This window comes from Cnephaeus nilssonii, assembly GCF_951640355.1.
Source record: "Cnephaeus nilssonii genome assembly, chromosome: 23".
Lineage (NCBI taxonomy): Eukaryota > Metazoa > Chordata > Mammalia > Chiroptera > Vespertilionidae > Cnephaeus > Cnephaeus nilssonii.
In genome coordinates this window covers 8,071,720-8,098,044 of record NC_137094.1, presented here as the reverse complement: position 1 = coordinate 8,098,044, position 26,325 = coordinate 8,071,720, and the positions used below count along the sequence as shown (strand labels likewise).

The window sequence follows — 26,325 nt, the reverse complement described above, 5'->3', positions numbered from 1 at the left end:
GCTGTCCTCTCATCCCTTGGCCCAAGTTCTTCTGACCACACAAGCCCTTCTGGTAGTTCCATCCCTTCAGGAGGACTCACGCACCCCAACGTGCCTGAACCCCGGGAGCACACCCAGCTCATTCTAAAGCTCGAACTCCCACCACTAACATAGTCCGTGAACATCAGAAATGTAGGACCAGGGTGATGGAGGGAAGGGACAATGAGCAGGGCAGGGAGGAGGCTGGCACGCTGAAGAAGGAGTAAGCTCCACGGGGGTAAGCGTAGGAGGGTCTCAGTAGAAATTTAAAAAGAGGAAGAAATGCAGTCTGACAATGTGAGTTTCCTGTGCATACACACACACATGCACACACACACGTGCACACAAAAAGCTTAGGAACTATTTCCTGAATGACAGGAAGTGCCGGAAGCTGAATGAACATCAGATTAACTGGAACAGACAGTTATTGCATGTGCTTTTCTAATCTTTACAGTTCCACTTTAGGGAAAGGGAAAGGGAAAGGGAAAATGGGAAAATTTTTATTGCTAATGCCCACGACTGCACAGCTAAGCGCCTGAACTCAGGCATGTGTCTGCTTGGCGTCAGGGCCCAGAATTATCTTAATATACTGTCACCTCTTGGGAGCTGTGGGGACCCCTAAATTCTGGTGCATTTGGAAATTACCCTCTTGTTGTTGTTAATCCTCACCTGAGGATATTTTTCCATTGATTTTTAGAGAGAGGGAGAGGGGGACAGAGAGAGGGAGAGGGAGGGGGAACATCAATGTAAGTGAGACACATCAATTGGTTGTCTCCCCCACATACCCGATTGGGGCTAGGGATGAGCCTGCAACTGAGGTATGTGCCCTTGGCTGGAAATGAACACACAACCCTTCAGTCCACAGGCCGAGGCTCTATCCACTGAGCCAAACAGGTCAGGTTGAAATGGCTTTACCTTTGCTGTGCTTCTGACCCAAGTTGGTGTCGAATACTAAGACTCTCCTGCCTTTGCTAAACAATTCCATTAAAGCCATAAGAGACCATGATAACTTGTAAATAGACATGGATTTCAGGTACAGAGATCACCGATGTGCACACACAGCAGCAGCAGGTCAGTACAGAGACAGCGAGGCCTAAGACCGATGGTCACAGGTGGTCAGCAGGCAGGGGAGGAGGCAAGGCCCAGTAGAGGACAGGGATGATGGTTCTAGTGACAGGAAAGGCATCGAAAGAGGAAGCTCGTGGCCACCCCCTACTTAGAAGATAAGCAGCGAGGTGTTGGGGAATAGGCCTCCTGGAGGTGGTCACAGACATGAGGAATCTTTTATATATATAATTATTATTATTATTGATTTTAGCGAAGGGAAAAGGAGAGCTAGAAACATCATTGACTGGCTGCCTCCTGCACACCCCACACTGGGGATCGAGCCCTTTGACAGGCAGGTGGGCCAGATGAGTCCTCAAGTCACAACTCGAAACACCCGCATTCCCCTAAAATGGTTACCAGTCCTTCTGTTCTCCTGTCATCCTCACCCCTGACCAGTGACTGTAGCCCAGTAACTTCAAACGTGGTAACTCTGTGTGCTCTTTAGAAATGCACTCTTAACATATAATTATTTTAAATGACTAAATTATACTCAGTGGCTGCTGTTTTTCTTCAGAAAAAATGAGCAGGCGGACTTGCTGGGTGTGGACGATGTGCAGAGATGCATCGAAGAGGCTCCCTTCAAAGTAAGTAAGCCATTACATTCGAAGGCCATGCTAAAGCATCTCAACGGGGTCTATGACTTCAACTGCTCTCCTAACACAGTTTGTTCAAAAAGTAAAACCTGCATTCACGCACGAGTGATTCCACCAGAGGACCAATCTTCTATTACACAAGGTTCCGTTTTCGTTATTCATGGTTCATACTTGAGAATTCGGCAAGTTACATGTTTTTAGGGAGTCTATTATGAATAAACATTCTTACATTTTTTTAAGTTTCATAATATCTGAAAATGAAATTATTTGATCCAAAATGTTCCTGGCTCAATTCCTCCACCTGCAGAGTTCTGAAAATCTTCATCCCCAGGTGGAAGAGGTGAGACTAGGGGTGAAACCAAATGCTGACCAAGCTCCCAAGTCTGCTTGACATTGAGGGGAGTGTTGGGGGGAGGGGGGACTGTGACTGTATCAACATGGGAAGTGTAAGGCCTGAGAAAGGTACCAAACCATGTGATTGGATCTGCTCAGCTCAGAGAAGGCCTGGGTGGAGGGTCCCTGTTGGGCTAACCGTGAGTGCCTAACCTAGCCCACATGGAGACCTCGGTTCTGGCCACAGCTCCTGGCATGCATGCTCATGCCCTGAAGCAGCAAAATGCCCCCAAATGTTTGCAAGCTATCGTGTGTGGGTGGAGGAGGCAGGAAGACGCGGCCAAGCTCAGCGAGTTACAAGACCAGGTGTGGCTGCTGCAGTGACAGGCACGGTCAGCCTACCTGTCCAGAAGAAAGGGGGCAGGAGGGACACAAAAGAGAACTTTTCTTTAAAAATCTGAGTGGGTGCCCTCGCCGGTTTGGCTCTGTGGTCAGAGCACTGACCCCTAGACTGAAGGGCCACAGGTTTGATTCTGGTCAAGGTCATATACCTCAGTTGTAGGCTCCATCCCTGGTGCTGGTCAGGGCCCCTGTGGGAGGCAGCCAGTCGATGTGTCTCTCTCACATTGATGTTTCTCTCTCTCTCTCTCTCTCTCTCTCTCTCTCTCTCTCTCTCTCTCTCTCTCTCTCTCTCTCCTACCCCCGCTCCTTTCCACTCCACTCTCTCTAAAAATCAATGGGAAATAAATATCCTTAGGTGAGGATTTAAAAATCATGGTGGGTGGAAGGGGCAAAGGTGTTTAGAACAGTTCTGATGAGGACACCCAGATGGCCGTGGGACAGTGTAAAACTTGTGAGATACTAAGAAAAACTTACAAGCAACAAATGGGTTTAAACCAGTGGTTGGCAAACTGCGGCTCGCGAGCCACATGCAGCTCGCGAGCCGTGGTTTGCTGCTCTGTTGACTAATGAGTCTGCCGACCACTGCTAAACTAAATGTTACCATGTAGTTGGAAGCTGTGAGAATTAGGCAATTGTGGCATATTGTGTGCAAAGAGGTAAAGGGTAGTATATGACAGTGGTCGGCAAACTCATTAGTCAACAGAGCGGCAAACCGCGGCTCGCGAGCCGCATGTGGCTCGCAAGCTGCAGTTTGCCGACCACTGGTTTAAACCAAAAAGAGATGTCATTTCACAATTTTATCCACAACCATAATTTCTGCAATTATAGTCTATCTCCATAAATCTCAGGAATCTGAGAAGTCAAAGACTTCTTCTGTCCAACTATTAGCAACACCAAATTTTAAGCTAAACCATGACAGTAATGGCAGGTGAGCCCATGCTGGAGATTTAGTCTCTCCCAAATGCTGCGAACGGGTAGGATGGGGAGAAGGCGGCACACCCAGCCTAGCACTTTCCCATTTCACTGGGTTGGCAGGGTTGTTTTAGGCAACTGCTTCTCTCAAGTTCTAATAAGAGAAAAGAACAATGAGTCAGATACATTTCATGGAAATGTGGCTTTTAAAGCAATCTTCACAGCAGTGCACTGCTAAGCCTCCGGGCTGATGCAAACAGTCCATCTAATACCGGCAAGAGGCACCTAAAATTTTAGAAAACAAAACATATTTGACCTTTTTTTTAAGGACTCCCAATAGTTTTCCATGTTCTAGGTTATTTTTTAACCTCTTTAACTAATCTTCCTTCATGGTATCAGGTACCTGCTAAAGCCACTGGCTGTTCCATTAATACTAATTACTGGGCTAACTGGGCCAGAATTAGTCCGGGGGCAGTGGAAGCCCGTGTCCACAGCTGTCTTTCAGGTTGTGCAGCTACTAAAAACGGGGACCTTAAGAATGGGTCATAAGCTGAATGGCAATGAACACGCTGAGTATTTTAATAGAGGGAAAGTAAGATGACTGATATGGAAGCATTGCCAAGTCACCTCAAAAGCCCACCAACACGAACAGAAATAAAGCCTTCAAGTCAGCGTCTTTCACAGACACTTTCTAAATGATAAACGTTTTTTTAAATACTGTTTAAGTGAAATGTAAGTTGACATGCTATTTGCAGCAATAAAGTTAAACCCCTCAGCAAAATAATAGACAATATATCTATACATGAGATAACTTTATTATATGAATGCGATCAAATAGGGCACATGGATAAACTAAGATTCTATTAGGTGAGCAGGCAAACACGTTGCTGCATACAATGCCTAACCCTTTACAAGCACTTTGGCAATTTGGACCGAGACCCTAAAAAAGGTGCCTCTGTTGGCCCACTGGATCCCACTTCTGCTAACGTCCTAAGGAGTTACTCGTACCGTGAGGACGTGGCAAGCCTTACGCACAGCTGGGCCACGGTGGGTTTTAAGGGGGGAAATGGGAAATAATCAAACTGTTTACTGGGAATTATGTAAACTATGAAATGCCCCTTGTAGAACACTCCTTAATCATGATAAATGGTAGGGAATCTAAAAGATTATAAATTACAACACTATAAATTGTTGTTAAGACAATTGTGAAGACATATAAAAAGGTCGTTATAAATATATATATCTATAATAATAATCTATAATAATAAAAGGGCAATATGCTAATTAGACTGGACGTCATTCCAGACATCCTTCCAGACCAAGCCTGGGTCCCAGGTGCCAGAGGGAAGCCGGTGCCGGTAGCCGGGGGAAGGAAGGCCTACTCTTGCACAAATTTCATGCATCAGGCCTCTAATGTATATATATACAAGGTGCCCCAAAAAATGTATACACACTTTTTTCTGTTAGCTCAATTGGTATTTCTTTCTTTTCAGATTTAACCCATTGGAATTAATAATTATTCAAAGTGTGTATACATTTTTGGAACTATATATATATATATATATATATATATATGTGTGTGTATATATATATATATATATATACTAGTGGCCCGATGCACGAAATTCGTGCGGGGGGGCGGGAGGGGGTGGGCGTCCCTCAGCCCGGCCTGTACCCTCTCCAATCTGGGACCCCTTGGGGGATGTCCGACTGCCGGTTTAGGCCCGATCCCTGTGGGATCGGGCCTAAACCGGCAGTCGGACATCCCCTGCAATCTGGGACCACTGGCTCCTAACTGCTCACCTGCCTGTCTGCCTGATTGCCCCTAACCACTCTGCCTGCCAGCCTGCTTGCCCCCAACTGCCCCCCCGCCACCGGCCTTCTCACCCCCAGCTGCCCCCCCTTGCCAGCCTGATCCTCCCCTGCTGGCCTGATCGTCCTCAACTGCCGCTCCCCTACTGGCCTGATCGCCCCCAACTGCCCTCTCCTGCTGGCCTCATGGCCCCCAACTGCCCTCCCCGGCTGGCCTCATGGCTTCCAACTGCTCTCCCCGGCCAGCCTCATGGCTTCCAACTGCTCTCCTCGGCCAGCCTCATGGCTTCCAACTGCTCTCCCTGGCCGGCCTTATGGCCCCCAACTGCCCCTCTGGCCAGTCTCCTGGTCTAATTAGCATATTACCCTTTTATTAGTATAGATATATAATGCGGAAACACCCACACACACATACACATAAGGTATACACAAACACACAAGCATAGTATGATTACTTCTTGGTTAAAAACACACACACAACAAAAAGATTAAAAAGAAATAAATCAAAATATTGACAGTGGCAATTTGGGAACTTTAGTCCAATTTTATAGGACTACTAGAGGCCCAATGCATGAAATTCATGCAAGAGCAGGCCTTCCTTCCCCGGCTGCCGGCACCGGCTTCCCTCTGGCACCCGGGACCCAGGCTTCCCTCGCAGCCCAGCTTCATCTGGAAGGTCGTCCAGAAGGACATCCAGTCTAATTAACATATCACACTTTTATTATTATAGATAATTCTTTATCATTTTAAAAATGTATTTGATCACATTTTCCAATTTATAATACCTTTATAATTTTTACAACTTTAAGCGTATAGGAAGTAAAAATAAAGTGGAAAAGATCACAGGAAGGTAAAACTCCCATCCAAAACGTCACACAGATGCCGTGTGATTATATTTTGGTGTTACTTTCAAGATAGTATCAAACCTGGAGAATATTTTAGTGCAATGAGCACCTCTTGTTTCTTTTCAAAGCCTTACTTCAGAGGAAGTGTCACAGTGGGCCCAGTCTTTTGAGAAGTTGATGGCGACAAAATGTGAGTATCATGTATATGTCATCTTTGAATAATTAGTCGATTTCATTCTTAGGGGAAAGGGAACCCTGGATGATGAAGTGGACCCTCTTCTCGCCACCTTCTACGTGGCAACAGCCGCAGTTAAAAAAGGAAACCCTGAAAACAGTCTGTCGTGTCAACCGCCATGATTTCCTTGGGCGTTAATTAAAACAAGATTAGTCACTGTGAATATTTATTCCTCACAAGCCTATGTGTAAAATCCCTTGGAAAATATGCTTAAATAGTAACGTACTGAAATACACTGCCTCACCATCGCCGGCTAAAGTTAGAATTTTTTTTTTTTTAATTAACAACTTGCTTCCCTTCGTGCCTTCAAAAGTAGGAATACATTTGAGTCGTGATGTTCTAAAACGCCTCAGAGCTCATTTCTTAACTGCATCAGTGTCTCAGGGAAGTGAGCCTTATACGGTTCTATGTAAGTCTCAGCATTCAGATGGTATAAATGCAAGATAACAGCAGCGGATATGAGGGCGATAAAGTCATGGGCTCAAGGCAAGAAATACCAAGAATACATGCACCCATGTGGGCAGTCAGTGCGTTTAGCAACCTCTTAGCAACATCAACTGTCCATTTTGTGCAGGAATCCTAGGGATTCGGTGTGAAAACTGGTCTCATAAAGAAAAATCTCCACAGTGATTAAGCAGAAAGTACCCTGCCAAATTTGCAAGTCTGCAGATGATAGGAGATACTCCAAGCTTCCAAACATAAAAGATTTTAGGGAAGAATTGTCTTAAAATGAACATAGAAGTCGTAGTAAGTTTTTAAATGAATCTGAAAAGAACAAAGTAGTCTGAGCTATTAGTCATCTCTTCACACAAAAAAAATATATGAGGATTTCTAAAGACTTTTCCTGGAATGATGGTGAACCAAAACACCAAACAAGGCCCAAAAATACCATCCCAGTGTTAGGTGTCCGCTAAGAAGAAAAATGAGGGGAAATCCTATGGGTATTTCTGATGGCTAAGCCCAGCAGGACTAGAAAAGATACAAAAATATGCCTTTGAAATGACAAGGAGGCCAACTATCCCAGAAAACCCAAGGGTTCTTCATACTGGAAATGTCAAGACTGAAAAATAATCCAAATCCAAATCTATAATGTCGGGAAGAAAGACAGAAAGAAGGCTCCTACATATACTGATTGGCCAAAATCTCACAAGATGAGAATAGAGGTCGCCCACTGATATTTGAGCAAAGTGTGTTTAATATAAACAAAATGAAGTTTAGTAAAGCTATAAGGCACGCCCTTGGATGACTCATCCAGCCCGGCCCTGTGTCCGGCAGACCTGGCAGGCCCCGGGACACGGGTGAACAAGGCCAAGGTCACTGTGCTCAGCTCCTGTGCTCCCCCTAGAGGGAGGAGACAGACAACCAAGCAAATGAGTTAGGTAATTAATTCCAGAAAGTGGCCATGGCCTTGGACAAAGGAAAGCCAGGCTGCAGGACAAAGAAAGCTGGGCATGAGAGGGCAACCCAACTGGAGGAGTGGAGAACTGTCAGAAGGGACAAAATGTGAGCTAAGCCCTGAATGAGGAGAAGCAGCCGGCCACGCTGGGGCCTGGGGCAGAGGCCAAGCAGCGGAGAACCCAGATCCGAAAGCCCGGAGCTGTCTCTGAGGTGAGTGCCTTGGAATAACCGGAGGAGTTAGCCTGCCTGCGGGAGCCTGGGACCTTCTAGGCGACGGGAATGACCTTAGAAGGCATCGATCGTTTCATTTTGGTCCAAATCATCCTGGGGCAGCCTGTGCACTCTCCCCCTTTCTCAGTTATCACAGCCCCTGCCAACAGCCGTGGCCACCCTAGGCTGAAACGTGTACGGTCATCACACTGCTGGGTGCTGTTCACGCCAGGGGGCTGCATCGGCTGGCCTGGGCACCTTCCTCCTTATGGTGGACATTCAGCATCACCGAGACACCGTGGTCCCCTCGTGTGCATCCCGATGCGGAGGGAGAGCCCCCTCCCAGCTCCCTTCCCCTGGGAGAGATCGTGCTGCGCAGTGTTGATTGGCAGCTCCCCGCTCATCCCTGCTGTTGCCATGGTTTCCTCCCCCAACCCTCCTATTACCCACAGCCGTGCCTCAGCTTTTCCCACTTAGCACCTTCGTCTTCGCTCATTTCTCATGTCCTCTGTCCCCTTGCGGGGAACAAAACAAAACAACAACAGAACCTGGCCATTCAGAGACACCACTCTTCCATGAGTACATTTTTTTTTGTCTCGCTCTCAGAAAACCAACAAGTAACCGTGTGCCAAGTATAATAATCCTCTGGTCTTTGGTGCTTTTCCTGGATGCTGAATAATTAGGCTCTGCTTCACTTTTCAAAACCTATGGGAGTCATTTTAAAAGATAGAAGCAGGAGGGACACAGGGGCCTGAATGGCAGGCATTTATCCGCTGATCGGGTACCTGTTGTGTGTTGGGCAGTGTGTGGGCTCTGGGCACCTGCCCATAAAGGAAGTGCAGTCCCAGTTCCCAAAGGGTGTGCAGGTGAGGGTGTGGATGAGGGTGTGTGGGTGAGGGGGTACAGGTGAGAGGGTGCAGGTGAGGGTGTACAGGTGAGGGGGTGTAGGTGAGGGGGTGTAGGTGAGGGGGTGCAGGTGAGGAGGTGCGGGTGAGGAGGTGCGGGTGAGGGTGTGCGGGTGAGGGTGTGCGGGTGAGGGTGTGCGGGTGAGGGTGTGTGGTGAGGGTGTGTGGGTGAGGGGGTACAGGTGAGGGGGTGCGGGTGAGGGTGTGCGGGTGAGGGTGTGCGGGTGAGGGTGTGCGGGTGAGGGTGTGTGGTGAGGGTGTGTGGGTGAGGGGGTACAGGTGAGGGGGTGCAGGTGAGGATGTGCGGGTGAGGGTGTGCGGGTGAGGGTGTGCGGGTGAGGGTGTGTGTGTGAGGGTGTGTGGGTGAGGGGGTACAGGTGAGGGGGTGCAGGTGAGGGTGTGCAGGTGAGGGGGTGTAGGTGAGAGGGTGCAGGTGAGGGGGTACAGGTGAGGGGGTGCAGGTGAGGGTGTGCAGGTGAGGTGAGGGGGAGAGTGATGGATGTAAGCCAATAAATACAGTAGACCACGGTATATGGTGAGACATAATCAAAGTAAGTGTGTACTAGGTGCTTTGTGTCAACTGACAGGGATGTGGCAGGTTCGGAGAAATTTTCCTAGAAACTGAGATGCCTAAGCTCCTTTAAAGTCATCTTAAGGAAATAATTGGACATGCCAAGATTTACAAACCAACATGTTCAATGTAGGATAATCTGTAACTTAAAATGGGGAAGTAATCTACATAGGCAATAACAGTGAGGTAAATCAGTGTATCAGAGCTTAGCCCTGCAATGAACTATTATTTTTTGTCTTTTTTTTTTTTTTTTTGCAGTGGACTATTAAAACGAAAGGGGAAAAAGTGTTTGCTGCATGATATTAAATATTCAAGAGTGATACAAAATTGCTTTCATCGTTTAATACCAATAGGTTGACTTGTGTGTGTATCTGTGTAAATAAATTAATACTAGTTAGACAGGCAGTTAAATATGAACAAAGGTTTTATAGAATAAAAGCAAATATAAAAATTGTTAATAATGGTTATTTTTTAGAAGTTTTCTATATTTAAAAACAACCCACAGTACTTTGAGCTACTTTTATCAAAACAGAGCAAAAAGACATGAGGAGAAAAGCCAGGAACGATTAATATCACAGAAGCCAACCCAGAGAATGTCAATATAACAGAAGACTTGCTATAAAAACATCACACAGAAGCTGGTAGAATTGTGGAATTCATTATCCCCAGTAGTGCCGACAGAAAATAAAAGGAATTTAAAACTGCTTTAGACACATTTCTGAAGACCGAGGCACAGGCCACCTTGAGGATTCAATGATGGGGTGAGCTTGACTGCCCAGCAGAAAACAGCCCTGGAAGAATAGATGGGCCACTGTTCTGACTCAGCCCAGAGCAGCGTCAGGACCCCCGTCTGCATCGAGATCTCGGCATGTGTCACCTGAAACACCAATTTCAGTGACTGCTTTAAAAAGAACACGCGAGAGAGTCCCCAGGCACCAGTGTGGTTTTCAAGAAAAAGGCGTACACTGTGCACGACATAGACCTCTTTCTTCCCTCTTCTCAATTTAATGCCGGAGTCTGTTGTTGATGCCAATTCACTTTCCCGAGAAGAATCACCCACGGTCTCTTGAACGTAATACCCGGGAACGAGCAGCTTTGAAAAAGTCAGAAAGGGCTTCAGAGCCTGACTTGGAAAGGCTTGTAACTCACTTGTGTCAATAGAAACGCTAGACTGAGCCATTCCTTTCTGACTTTAAGAATTACTCAGATTCCTGGAACACTTTTAATACATTTGCATTTTCAGCCGCTAACTGGGGTAACATGTACACATTAGGCTAACGAAGACGGGATTCTGTAGAACATGCCGTCATCAGACCTGAAATATCAGACGGGTTCCTGTCCACGTCAGCTTTCACCAGGCTATCATATAGTAACACACAGCATTAGCATCCCAGTAATTCGCAGGCAGGTTCTGGAATGAACATCTCTAAACATTCTACTATACAATTAAGCTGAATACAAATATAAACCAAACTTGGGATACAAAATCATTGGTTTCCAAATCCCTTCCCTACTCCTATCCACTCGTCCACTCGAACCACCCAAGTAGCTGGTTAACTCTCATTCCAGGATCTGCAGATTTTAGCTGGTATCTCATTTTTTTTCCTCTTTCATAGCTCATTTCTTTATTTTAGGTCCTTATTTCCCGTTCCTGATGAAACACTCAGTGAAAAATTCCTCTGAGTACAAAATAGATCAAGTTGCTTTTTGTTTGTTAACACAGAACTCTGTTTCTTCCAGCTTCACATGTTAAACCAGAAATGGTTTGCCTATCCATTCAGCTATTTCTTCACCAGGAGCACCAACTGCTATATTTGAGAGGAAGGGAGAGGTAGAGAGAGATAGAAGCATCAATGGTGAGACAGAATCACTGATCGGCTGCCTCCTGCACACCCCCTACTGGGGATCGAGCCCACAACCCTGGCATGTGCCCTGACCGGGAATCGAACTGTGACCTCGTGGTTCATAGGTCCAACACTCAACCACTGAGCCACACCAGCTGGACCAGACTTTATTTTTTACATTGCATTATCTGTTTTCCAGAGTTGTTAATGATTTTGACCCAGGAAAATAAGTGATGTCTCCATTATTTTTAGATGGGCCGGTGGTATATGCGGCATACCTGAAACTGGAGCACAGCGATGAGAATATCCAATTCTGGATGGCCTGTGAGACCTACAAGAAAATCGCCTTTCGATGGAGCAGAATTTTTCGGGCGAAGAAGCTTTACAAGATCTACATCCAGCCACAGTCCCCTAGAGAGGTACCTAGCCAACAATGACCCTCAATGGAAATCAGGGTGTTCATGTCTGCTGACCGGGCACACAGAGGTACCGGGCTCTTTACCTCCAAGGATGCTGTAAAGTCAGGGTTGTCCACCTCAGTTTACAGATAAGAATCCTGAGAGTCAGAGAAGTGCACTAACTTGCCCAGTGGCACGCAGAGGGAAAGTGGGGAAATCGGGATTCCAAGTCAGGTCAATGTGGCTCCCAAGCCTCTCCTTATTAAATGATTTTAATTCCCTAGGAGAGTAATTTACAAAGAATTGGCTTTGCTAGAAGGAACTACGGTTACCATCAATAGACACGTTGACATCCCCGATGGTGCTGGGCAAAGTCTGTGCCTCCACAGCCCCTGCCCCCCAGCAAAGCCAGAAAATCCTCACATAGATATCACTTCCCATCATGCACCTCTGCCTGAAGTAAACAGAGTCAAGAGGGAAACAGACACACTGAGACTCCTCTTGGTGGGAAGACAATGGGGAACGAGAATTCTGATCAGGGGGACAAGTGGGAAGGATGGTAGATGACATTCTTCTCACCCAGGACAGCCCTACCTTTGAGGACTTGTTCCTTAAAACTCTCATCTGGAAAATACCTGGTTTACTGAAATGACCACTTCTCTATTTCTCCACTTCTCTTCACCTTCTTCCCATTTCGGGGCAGAGTCCATTAAATCAACATTCATGGCTGTTAAGGAAGGCCAAGTTTAAAATAGCACCAACTTCCCTTTCTTCCTCAGGGAAGCCCTCCATCCGGTAAACTTCCTTGTTTGTAGACTCCACCAGCAAACCACTTGCACCCTCCCAAGTAAGCAATGGTTTCTGCGATTTCCCGGGTCTTGGGCCTCGTGTTATTTTGATCTGGGATGTGGAGGTGGATGTTTACTTTTAAAGAAGCCACGAGTTTACCTCCTATGTCTTTTGAGATACCAATGAAACTGCAAACAAAATAACCCTAGTCCACTGAAAAGGAGAGGGGGGAATACATTAAACCCTTGCATGATCTTTCCGCCTTTAATCCCGCCCATTGCTGCAATTTCACTTTTCAGATTAACATTGACAGTTCGACAAGAGAAACCATCATCAGGAATATTCAAGAACCCACTCGAACGTGCTTTGAAGAGGCTCAAAAAATCGTGTATATGCACATGGAGAGAGACTCGTACCCCAGGTTTCTCAAGTCGGAGATGTATCAGAAACTTCTGAAGAATATTCAGCCCAATGACAATTCCTGACGACCACTCAGAAGCTTAAACTGAAGGCAGTCTATTGAGAGTACTGGCTTAGTTCTTCTAACGTACACACACACAATGAAAAAGAGGAAGAATAAAGTACAAGGAAAGGAACTATAAATTGAGTTCTAGTTCCCAAAGGGAAACAGATCTCCAAAGGGATGGACTGTAGAACTCTGATCACATGACTAATACAATTTATGGCATACATAAGAAGTGCTCCGAAAAAGGACGGTCTTCCTTCACAACGCCAATATTATAACATTTTTACTGTGGTCATCAACTAATGGAAGTTTTCTTATTAATGAAATTTCGTTGTCGCAATATACAGATTAGTCCTTCAAAGGTTGTAGCTAAGTTGTGTCTCTAGCAGAATGTAACATATGATAGAGTGCTCTTAATAATGTTAATTAATAGATAAACTTGGTACCCACAGTACAATCAATTGTGTTATGCCATGAGTGATACCAAAAAGATGGGTTCTTTCCCTGGCTGGTGTGGCTCAGTTGGTTGGGCATCGTCCTGTGCACCAAAAAATTGCTGGTTCAATTCCTGGTCAGGGCACATGCCTGGGTTGTGGGCTCAATCCCCAGGAGGGTGAGTGCAGGAGGCAGCCAATCAATGTTTCTCTCTCACTTTGATGTTTCTATTTTTCTGTCCCTGTCCCTTCCTTTCTCTCTAAAAAGCAATAAAAAGTATTTTTTAAAGATGGATTCTTGAGAAATGTTTTACCTATAAAATTTTCCTACTATTATGCTCTTAACTGAATTTCTATGTTGCATATCTTCTACGTGTGAAAAATTCCTGATGATTTGAAGCTGTTAAAAATGTATTAATGTCTTCCTGTAGTTCTATACTTTTATTAGTATAAGGGTAGAAAATTCAGTTCCTATACTTTCAGATATCTTATTCTTTACAATGCAAATTCATTATGGGCCTGATAATCAATAAATCCAAATATAAATTTAAAAGTTATAAATGTGGGGTTTTTTTCAAAGACAAACATTATTATTCCACTAAAAGATTTTTTAATCTGTCCTATCATAGTAGCTTAGAACTTGTCAGAAGATTCCAGAGGAAAGAACTCATGTCTGTTTCCATATATTCAGCACAAAGCACAGGAAAAATACTTCATACAAATGAACAAATAGTCTAAGCTTTTAATGAATAAAATACCTAGAAAATATATCGAGTCATTTTTCCAAAAAATTAACTGCAGGAAAATCTGATTCAAGATCTTTAGTTTTACCATGAAATGTGTTTCTTGGGTCTCAAATTTGACTGCAATAGCATGACTATTATAAAACGCCTAGAAACCCATGCACATGAAAAAAATAAAATGGAATTCTCCTGCAGCAGAGGATTATTCTAACACTGAATACATACTTGGGGGCTCATTTATGAGAAAGAGAATTAGCTGTGCAAGAGAAAATTTTTGTTGAGCCTGGCTGGTATGGTTCAGTGGTTGAGCTTTGACGTATGAACCAGGACAAAATGGTTTGATACCTGGTCAGGGCACATGCCTAGGGTACAGACTTGATCTCCAGTAGGGGCGTGCAGGAGGCAGCTGATCAATGATTCTGTCTCATCATTGATGTTTCTATCTCTCTCCCTCTTCCTTCTTCTCTCTGAAATCAATAAAAATTATTTTTTAAAACAAATACTAGTAAATTTGGCCAAACACTGATATAACTAATGAATGGAATTAGAATGACCAACTTGCTTTACTACTTATTTCTCCCCTTGTACTCCAATACAGAAAAAGTCCAGAATACTGTTTGACTTCTGTGCTGATCTTACCACCCAAATACAGACCCTCTGCTCGGTTCTCAAAGGGCCTTCGCCTCATGTTGGGTAAACAAGGTGCCAGGCAGTGGCATGAAACAAAACTCTGTAGACTTAGGAACAGAGCCATTGGATTGGTGCCTGTCCACCCACCCAATGTCCTTATACCCTTGGTCCCAGGAAGCCTCAGTTTCCCCATCTGTGAAATAAGGAGGTGGGACGTGGGGTCTGTGTGAGTCACATGCAGAATGTGTTTTATCACATCCCATTACTAATGCATTCATCATGTTCTTCCAGCTTAGACTCGTTCTGAAGAGTAATTTCTCTGAAAATTGAGGTTATCATGACAAAGTGGATAATGAACTTTCTGTTTTACATTTAACACTGACTAAGAGAGTTCTGAAATGTTTTTACTGAAGAACAGAGAATTTAAAGTGAAAGTTCTACCTGTTCAAGAATTCTACGTGGAAGGATGAGTTTCAGGTCACTGATAGTCAAACTGGTTTTCAATCATTTAAACTTAACAGTATTCCGAGTCCTGTTTATTTTCCTTAGGATATTTTTGAATTAATAAATACATTATTCTAACAATTCAAAAGTTGATATTTATCAAATGGCTACAAGGTTATATCCACATTAACATGGTTTTACATACTTGTTTATCCTTAGTACTTTGAGATTAATGCATTAAAAACATGTTAGTTTCCTGACATCAGAACCTAGATGTATTCATCACTTTCATCTATTTTTAGATACACATTTTCAAACTCTGGAGATGTACACGATAAGCCTTCATTGTCTCCACATAAAACTAGTCTTATCTTCAAAAGGAGATAGTGACGGAGATTTGCACAATTCGGATTCAAGTGTCTTGGCAGAGATGAACACTTTCCTATTTATAATTCATTAGTCACACCATCGCTTTATTGACTGCAAAGGGGTTTCTACCCGTTTGGGAAGAAAGATTACAGAAAAGAAATACACAACGCTTTCTTCAAAGACATAATAGGGTGTGACGTGAAGGAAATCGTAAGATCCCACTGCGCAAAATATCTCCCTCAACTGGAGGGCCTGAGTTTCCCATCACTGGTCACAGATGATAAACTCTCTGAATCCAAGTTCTAAGCAAGGAATGAAACACTCACGCTAACGCTTTACCTGCTGCTGAGCAGAAAGCAAGGCCTGGGGAGATAGAACATGGGCATAGCGGGCTGCATAGAATGAGCTGAGAGAGCAATGATGTTAGGGTAATCAGTGGCCACCAGATGCCAAATAGGTATTTGTTTGATAAGCAAACAGACTGCTTATTGAAACCTCCCCATGATGTTAATAGAAAACCAAAAGGGAGGGGGGCCCCCCGACCACTTCCCTAAGTACTTAAGAAGTAGGTTGGTGAAAAGGATTTGACCAGTAGCATTTTCAAATGTTAAGTGTATGGGCAGAACACCTTGGAAAGAACAATTTATAAAGTCCTCATAGTTCATGAAAATACTCATATGCATTATTTTACTTGAGCCTGAAACTGGGATGCATGGTTAGCCCTGAGGCAAAGAGGCAGGGAGTGGTCAGACACACTGAGTAGGGTGTTCAATGCTACAGGAGCCAGTCAGTGGTCCAGCCTTGAGATTCAAGGACGGGAACCCAAATCTGGCCGCAGGGGGGTCATAGAGACTGCCCTGCAGATGCTACACGAATTGAGGGAGTTGATGGACAGACCGCCCTTGCTGGCAGATTCTAGAAGGTCGTTTTTAAGAGGAGGCATGTGCCTTTAGAGAGGAATGGCTCTGAGTATCAACATGGATGAACACAGTGGCTAAAATATAAGAAAAATAAAGTGAAATGCTTTGGGGAAACAGAAGAAGGAGCGAACTGAGGGGAGCAGCAGTCTCGGCCGTCAACCGCTAGAAGGGAGGAAGGAGACCTGAATAGATAAGCCCCATGCAGAGCCCTATCATAGTAAACAAACCCCACTCAGGGTGACAAACACCTTCATTAGAGAGCTCCCACTCTTAATAAGGAAAGGAAACTTTCCAACGCAAGCCAGGGAGATGCCAGCTCTATAAACATAGTTGGTTTGAAACGTCTACTTTAAAAGGAATGGTTTACAGAAAGAGGTGGGAAAATCTGCTGGATAATGTGACTTCTAGACAGGATTATAGCCGCGTCTTGCTGCTTCCAATGAATAATGCATTCTACTACGTTATTAGACACTCAGATGTGCTGGAACGGAGCTTTTTCTCACAGGCCTCTTGCTAGTGAGGACAATAAAAGACGGTGGAGGTAAATACAGTCTGTTCTTACGCTGCAAGGCGGACGGATAGCACCCCAGCTCCTTGGTGATTCATGTGCAAGTTACTCCCCAAGCTACTCAGTCTAAAATCAAAGTATATTGATCTGCCAACCCAACAATAGCCATCCAGTGTGAATGAGTAGAAATTATAGCTATCTTTGTAAGATCGGCAAAAAATAAATTTGTTGGTGTGCCCCAGAATGTAATGGGTGCCATGAGATGAAAAGGGTGGAAAATCAATCGAGGATATAATTGATTAAGCATTTACTACGTGCCGGGTGCTGGGCCAATCACTTCACTTGCGTCATCTCCTTTAACTCTCACTATTATATTACCTTTATTACGTAGTAGATAAAACTGAGACTTTACAAATGTTAAGTAATTTCTTCTAGGCCACAGAGCTAGAAGTGGAATGGCTGGAACTTAGGTTTTTGTTTTGTTTTGTTAATATATTTTTTACTGATTTCAGAGAGGAAGGGAGAGGAAGAGAGAAGTAGAAACATCAATGATGAGAAAGAGTCATTGAATGGCTGCCTCCTGCACACCCCACACTGGGGATCAAGCTTGCAACCCGGACATGTGCCCTGACCAGGAATCGAACCATGATCTCCTGGTTCATAGGTCGACGCTCAACCACTGAGCCATGCCGGCTGGGATGGAACTTAGTTTGTATCTTCTCTGCTAAATGTCTACTTGTAGGAATCCACATCTACTACTTCCTCAGGCAGACAAAATTGTATTATCTGTTTCAGGACGTCATTGTTGTAGAAAAAGTATTCTTTTTCAATAACAAACCTCTAATCAAGTATCTGGGTCACCCAAGAACAATGAGAAGGACTCTGAAATAGCCCCCCTAATTAATAAATAGATCAGGGGTGGGGAACATTTTTCCTGCCGAGGACCACTTGGGTAGTTATCACATCATTCTCGGGCCACACAAAATTATCAACTTAAAATTAGCCTGCTCTAGTTGGTCAAACATTTAATGAATTCAGCCCTAATGCCTTGGCAGGGCCAGACCAAATTATTTCAAGGGCCTTATAGGGCCTGTGGCCCCAGACATTTCCCACCCCTGAAGTAGATGATGTCAAAGTTGCTTCGTGGCTTTAACAAGTATAAATTTTCAGGGGGGAAAAACTAAATCACATTAATATAACGCATAATGAACCAGAACTCTACAATAAATAACAATAATTATTAGACAAGGATTTCTAAATATTTCATAAATATTAGACAAGTATTTCTAAATATCAGAGTTAATGATAACCCCGAAAAAACAACCAGGCAGTTAAAAAGTACAACATGGAATGAAAGAATTATTGTCAAATAAATCACTGTAGGGTTGGAGTTGGTGAAGCTATCTACACGTGAAGTTATGAAGCACTTTGAGTACAGTTCTATCTGTTCTTGGTTTACAGCTTCTGACAGTCAAAGAACTCTTACAAACAAGAAGAGCATAAAGTGCCTGAGGAATTTCACATAGTTAGAGTGTCTAATAAAACATTTCAAAACGGATTCCTCCAAAAATGAATTCTTGATCTTCCTCCAAAATCCATCCCGCCCTAATTTTCCTCATCTATGGAAATACCGTCACTTCTTCCCAGGTCTCCCCTTTTCCCTTAGAGTTCACCTGCCTGAAATGTCTGCTCATTCCTCTTTGCTTAAAAAAAAAAAAATTCTTGTTCCTCCCTCAATATCCAGTTCAAATCTCACCCTGTTTTCCCAAAGTCCTCCGTGACCAGCCCAGGGTAGAACACTATCCTCTTCACCTCTGAATTCCCACAGCAACCATGACCAATGCAACCCAAGGGCCATAAACATTTAGACTGGACCCTTAGCATGTTCCAGAACTCCACTCTTCCTGTCACATCCCACATTCAGGCATCCGTCAACCTGCTCATTTCTTCCTTAGACACATATGCAGAATCCTATCACTGCTCATCCTCTTCATTACTTTGACCCTCCCCCACCCTCCAAGCCACCATAGACAAGGGCAACAGATCTCCACTGGCATTCCAGCTTCTACCTGTCCACCCCACCACCTTCTCCAATACACACACACACACACACACACACACACACAGCCGGAGTGTTCCTTTGAAAATGTGTCAGATCCTATCACTCTGCAAAATTATCCAGTGATTTCAATGGCACCCAATTAAAACTCCAAAATCTTTGCCATGGACTACTAGGCTCAGCAGGACCTTGCCACACCTGTCTAACCACTGAACACCTCTTCCTCCAACAACTCTCTGCTGCTCTACCACCAACAACAAAACCCATCACCCTCCCCTCTACTCCTGGACCCTGGGGCCCCCCTACCCTTCTATGAACTCATCACTCCCTTCTTCCTCTACCCCAAGCATCTGCACTTGCTCAGCGCAGTGCCTGAGACTCTCAGTTCAGCTCTCTGCACAATGCCTTACAGGGTGGGGAATACCTGGACCTTGGTTGTATAAGGCCCGCGAAATCATTTTGTCTGGCCCTGGCAAGGCAGTAGGGGTGTGTTCATTAAATGTTTGACCATAAATAGCGGGCTAATAATTGTGTATGCCCCTCGAATGACCTTATAAATATCCAAATGACCCTTGGCAGAAAAAAAGGTTCCCCACCCCTGCCTTAGGGAGACACCCTCTGATCACCCTATATAATGTAACGTTATCATCACCATCTCTTTCTACTCCCCTTAGCTTATTAACATTTGTCTAATCCCTAACATATTTTTTCTTTATTTTCTGTAGACCCCTATTAGACAAAAGCTTCCAAAGAGCAAGAACTTTGTTGAGAAATCTGCAAGATGACCAACTAAGTATATATTTTAAAATATTCTTAGTTCTTAAGGTTTCAACCTTGTGGGGTGGGGGGGAGAAGAAAGAAAAAAACAGACTTTGGTGAGGGAGATCTGGATTTCTGTCCATATCCTATTACGTTTTTAACTGTACTGAATTTAGGGAACTTAATGCTTGTGAGTCTCCGTTTTTTTATCGCCAGAAAAGAAAGGGATATATAGGATGCCATGAAGTAGGGCTGATGAAGAGAAAGGTTAGGGGTTTAAAGTAGAATTAGCAAAAACTTCACATTCATACAAAAACCTGCATGTGGGTGTTTGTGGCAGCTTTATTCAAAACTTGCCCAAATTTGGAAGCAACCAAGATGTCCTCAGTAGGTGCATGGATAAATCAACTGTGGTCCATCCAGACAGTGGGATGTTACTCAGCACTAAAGATAAATGAGCCATCAAGCCACAAAGAGAAAGGAGGAAGCTCAAGTGCCTATTACTCAGTGAAAGAAGCCTATCTGAACAGGCTGAATAGTGGATGATTCCAACTCTATCAGATTCTGCCAAAGGCAAAACTATGGAGATCTTAGAAAAGATCAGTGGCTGCCAGGGGTTAGGGGAAAGAGGAGGTGTGGATAGGTAGAGCATAGAGGATTTCCAGGGCAGTGAAAATACTCTGTATGACACTATAATGGTGGATACATGTCATACATTTGTCCAAAGCCATAAAATGTCTACCACCAGGAGTGAATCCTAACACAAACTGTGGACTTTGGGTGGGGGCTGCTGATAATGGAGGAGGCTGTGAATGTGTGGGGCAGGGGGTATATAGGAAATTTCTCTCAATTTTGCTGGGAACCTAAAATCGCCCCCTCCCCCTAAAAATTAAGTCTTTACAAACAAAAAGTAGTATTTGTGGGTAAAAGTTATTTCACAGAGTTGCTGTGAAGGTTGTATTAGTCTCAATAACATCTCTAAGGTCTTAGATAAACTAGCCAGCCTATAGCAAGCTTTCAAAATGTTCACAAACCCATTTCTGTTTTCTATTACTTCATTTCTGTTTTCAGTAAATGGGGAAACACAGCTGCCTGGAGAGCATGCCCACTCTGTCCTATAACCTGACAGTTAGGAAATGCAGTCATTGTTGGTCTTCAAATGGAAGAGAGGGCACATGCCTGGGTTGCAGGCGCCATCCCCAGTGTGGGGCGTGCAGGAGGCAGCTGATCAATGATTCTCTCTCATCATTGATGTTTCTATCTCTCTTCCCCCTCTCCCTTCCTCTCTGAAATCAATAAAAATATATTTTAAAATAATCTATATATATAAAAGCCTAATATGCAAATTTTCTCCACAGAAGTTCAACCAAGAGACCAATTGCCCACTATGATGTGCGCTGACCACCAAGGGGTGGTGCAGAACGAAGGAAGGCCCTGGCTGGCAGCTGGCAGCTGGGGAAGGGAGGCCCTGGCCAGCAGCTGGAAGGCCCTGATTGACCCTGATTGCCAGTCAGGCCTAGGGACCCTACCTGTGCACGAATTTCATGCACCAGGCCTCTAGTAATAATAATAAAGCTACACCACAGGTTGTGTAGAACAAGCAAAACAACCTCTTAAGACCCAGAATATTATGGTCCTCATTACATTATGGGCTGTCTTCTCCCCAATATCATACCTACACATGTCGAGGTGTCTGAAAGAGCAAATTATTCCAGGATAATTTTATCTCAGTAAATATGTTCATGCAGATAGTATTTATTTTACCTAATATTTCCTGGAAACTTTGATTATTTAGGAAGAAATCAGTAGGTGCTGTGTCCAGAGCTCTGGCTAGTATCTTTTGCTTCCTAATGTTTCAGGAACCTTTGAGTATTTACTGATTACAACTCAAATTAAATGCAAACAGTCCAGTAGCACACAGAGACCCCATTACCAGGTTTTCCTGCCAGCTGAGAGGATAAGGAATAGAACGAGACACGTTCATCACTTGCTCTCCGGCAGCTGTGATTGATTAGTTTTGACTGGTACATGTTGCTAATGTGATGCAGCACAGTAAATATTAGGGCTTGTTATTTTTCCCAGGGCAAGGAAACCGCAGTGTCTAATGACTTGCTTCATTTACAGCTTTCGCTGCTATCTGCTAAAGTGATTCTGGACCCAAGTTAATCTCTTTACCAAGTGAATTTCATCTCTCTCTGTCTCTTTCTCTAACACGCACGCGCACACACACACACACACACACACACACACACTTCAGCTTCTGACTTAACAACATAAAGAACCAACACTATAAAGATACTGAGAAATCCCAGCTACCATATAGACATTGCTTTCTTTCTACTTATCATTTAACATCATTTTAAAACACTTCTATAAACAACCAAGCTCCTTTTGTGAGTCCATGAAGGGTTGTTGTACCAGATCCAATATTAGGTTTTAAATCTCCGGGCTGAATAGGAGGAGTTTTGCATCACAGCCCTCTAGAAGAAACTATTATTAGGGCCGTGTTTCTCACCTTTTTAAAAAATAAAATTTCCATTCCCCAAAGGAATATTTCATATACTGACTAACAACCCCTGGAGTACCTATTCCTGACTGAGATATCTAAAATGCTCACTAATTGGCCTTAGCAAATTAGCTGAACCAACAGTTTCTATGCTGTGGTATTTCAACAGGAAATTGCAGAATGTAACGCCTAGCTTCATCTTCCCCTTGTCTTCAACTCATACATTCTTCTAGAACAGGGTTTCTCAACATTGGTCCTGCTGACATGCTGGACTAGATAATTCTCTGGAGTGGGGCATGACCCGTGCAATACAGGATGTGTAGTGCATCCTTGGTGTCACCCACGAGGTGCCCATAGCACCCTCCTCAGGTTGTGATAAGCAATATTGTCTACAGATGTCACCAGATGCCCCAAGCAGGGGAGGGGGAGGGAACACCCTCACTGAGCACCACTGCTCTGAGCCAGGCTTACCCCCAAGGCCATCCCCACCCACCAGGCTGTTTCTTTCTTTACTTTTGCTTACAGTGGTCCCCAGACTCAGAAGTTACCTTCCACACTCTCTGACTCTAAGGTGACCTATCCTTTAAGACAAGGTAACTACAAGTGTCTGGCTGGTGTGGCTCAGTGGATTGAGCATCATTCCATGGACCCAAGAGCCCTGGGTTCGATTCCTGGTCAGAGCATGTGCCCAGGTTGCGGGCTTGAACCCCAGTAAGGGGCGTACAGGAGGCAGCTGATCAATGATTCTCATCATTGATGTTTCTATCTCTCTTTCCCTCTCCCTTCCTCTCTATCTAAAAATCAAGCACCTGCGCTACCTGATGAAGCTCTCAGGAGTGAATTCTTTGGTCCACGTAAATAGAGTCCCCAGATCACCACAGTCCCCACAGCTCCGATTACCCTAGAGTTTCCCACTCTTCCTACCAACCTCGGTCATGTTACCTGCCTGGCCCTGTAAGAACTTACTTTCAAACCTAGACCTTCATATTAAGCATTTATCAGTGTTCCATGACACTGTCAACTCATTACACTCTGAAGCCAAAAATAATAATAATAATTAATAATAACAACAACAACACAATTCTGGTACCAAATGTCCTGGAACTTAATTGGCTCCTGTCAACAGAAGTAAAGTATTAAACCACAGTACACAAAGTCATTGACACTGTCACTAAAAAGATTGTTCGCCTGGGTTAGGAGTTGTCCTGAATTCATAAAGGATAGAGGCTCATAGAGGACACAGTTCTTAATAAAAATTCATGTGCAAATGCCCACTTACATACCAATCTATGGAGCGGGTTGCATTAGGCAAAGCATACAGGTAATAATTTTCTGTGAACTACTAGGTAAAACAAAAATTTTTTAACTCTCTTTAGTTTCTAAAAATAAACCCTACGTTATTACGTCAAAACCATTACGTCAAAGCAAGTGTTGGCAAAATACACTTAGGGGAAAGTGGCTGTTCTCAGCTGGCTGGAGAAAAATAACAACAAATTAATAATTAATAAAAAACATTTGGAAAATGCAATAACCTATCTATACATGTATTACTACTATAGGTTAAATCATTTCAAAGTATTCTACCTGGATCCAGCTTGCCATATGTAAGGAAGATTTTACAATTTTCCCCAAAATACAAATGAGATTTATTTTTAATTGCCAACATTTCATTGACATAGCTTATCTTCCTTTTTGTTTTATCTCAAAAGTCTTTAACAGTGTGAAGAAGTCTTTCCCAGGCTGAAATAAACATCTTAATAAAACACAAAGATGCGTTAAGATCTTTGTGAACGATCTACTTTTGAAAAAACATTTTTTTATTTGTTTCAGAAAGGAAGGGAGAGGGAGTGAGAGAGATAGAAACATCAACGATAAGAGAATCATTGATCGGTTGCCTCCTGCACGCCCGACAATGGTGATAGAGCCCGCAACCGTGCATGTGCCCTGACCAGGAATGGAACCGAGACCTCCTGGTTCATAGGTTGATGCTCAACCACTGAGCCAACTCAGCCGGGCTACTTTTTATAAATATACATTATATCCATGGATTATCTTACTCCTTTCCTTTTCCAAGTGAAATCATCCACATCTTCTTGTTTCTATTCTTCCATCCAATGCTTTACAATGTCACAAGCACCCCTCCCCCAAGAAAACCTCTTGTCGGATCCTCTGGCATTTGCTAATCCTCACAGCCACAGAGGGAGGTGGTTAGAGTCAGCTCATAGACAGGAACATGAAATCTCAGAGGATTTAAGAATATCATCTATAAGGGGGAAGAGATCAACCAAAGGACTTGTATGCATGCATATAAGCCTAACCAATGGACACAGACACCAGGGGGGTGAGGGCATGAGTAGGGGAGTTAGAGGGCAATGGGGGTATAAGGACACATATGTAATACCCTAATCAATAAAGAAAGAAAAAAGAATATCATCTAACCTCTTAAGTGGAAATGCAGAACCCAAACTCAGGTGTATCTGACTCTGCGTCTATGGTCTTTATGCTGCTAATCCACTTTTTCTCCGCTTTCTCACGCTCAGCAAAGCAATCCTGACTGTGGTGGGTGGTCCATAGGATCCACTCAGCTTAGTTATTGACACATAATCATCCTAAAGGGTTATTTTTTCATTTATTTTGGAATTTATGAGATAACCAAAACTTTGAGGATGCAAAAAATGAATAATCCCAAGTATGAGCAAGATATATATGAATTTGTATTGGATATTACAACATATTAGAATGAATTAAACAAATTATATAATATCAATCATATGCATACCATCTATTCTAAGTATTCAATGATAAAAAGGAGGGTCTGAATGGGAACGATTTCACACTGTAATATGGCTAAGAGAATGGTCTCTATTCTAGTCTCGATTTCTCTTTTTTTAGCATCTTCTTTTTTTTTTTAATGAACACCATGTTTGTGCCATTCTAGACTATAAAACATTGGATTATGGGGCATCAGGACCCTTCTTTCCAGTCTCTAATTTTTCACATGCTGAAAGTGCAAGTATGAGACCTATCATTACATCCAAACAACATGTACTCACGATGATGACTCAGTATTTGCCAATCACGATGCTCAAAATATTTATGATCTCATATGAAATTATAGAACCTTGCAAGGTAAATATTCCTCGTGCTTCCACTTTATAGTCGAAGAAACTGGTACTGGGTGAAATCTCAAGTCACGCAGTCAGAAAACAGTGGAATGGACGTCGGATGCAGAATGGATTCCAAGCTCTGTATCCAACTGCGAGGCAGTACGGCGGAGGAGGGGATGTTTCTCTAACAAGCTTTGCACATGTCAGCTCCATGCTTCACATGCTACCCCAGGCTTATTCTCTTCCTCTGTTTATGTGGCATTCTGGGCTCTGGGCGAGGCAATTCCTCTCCACGCCAAAGAAAAGAATGCTTTATTCAGTTCCCTCTGGAGGAAAGAGGCCTAATGTTGTTGTTGGAGGAAAGTATGACTTCCGGATTAATTATCAACTTGGGAATGGATCGTCCGTTGGGCAAACATTTCCTATCATGCGGCACTAAGTGTTCCTCGGTGACAGTGCTCCAGGGGTGTTCTGCCTTAATTCTATCTCAATGGAGGCGACATTTTAACAATTTATCAATTTTATCCACTTATGCACTTTATACAATTGATATATTTATGTTCCACAACTTATTTGGCTTTCAATGGATAATGTAAAACAATCTTAGCTGTATAAAATAAGTTATTAAGTGACATAGAACTTAATTTCACCACAAGCCCAACTTTCCCTAGATTCAAGGATATCAAAGAGACTTAAGGTGCTTCAAGTGGAAATTTGAACTTCTAGTGGGCAATGTCATCATTCATACTGAAAAGGGCCCTGTCATGTGCAAAGATGAACCTGTGTGTGACCTCTTCCAATATGCTACCACTGAGTTTCCCAAGAATCAAAAATAGACCCAGAGACATAGAAGCATGAACAGACTGTTGAACCTCAGAGGGAAGACAGGGGAGGGTGGGTGGGAAGAGATCAACCAAAGAACTTGAATGCACATATGCATAACCCATGGACACAGACAATGGGGTGGTGAGTCTGGGGGAGGTAGGGGAAAATGAGAGCCGGCTGGAA

At 43.6% G+C, this 26,325-nt stretch overlaps 1 protein-coding gene across 1 annotated transcript; it reads left to right on the top strand.

Moving 5' to 3' along the window:
- Positions 1-1,644: 1,644 nt before the first annotated feature.
- Positions 1,645-12,857, top strand: RGS13 (regulator of G protein signaling 13; the record flags this gene model as incomplete). Its single annotated transcript, XM_079763785.1, has 4 exons — positions 1,645-1,709; positions 6,151-6,212; positions 11,438-11,604; positions 12,672-12,857. 4 exons carry the CDS (start codon positions 1,645-1,647, stop codon positions 12,855-12,857), a joined length of 480 nt encoding a protein of 159 aa, XP_079619911.1.
- Between the last annotated feature and the right edge of the window lie 13,468 nt (positions 12,858-26,325).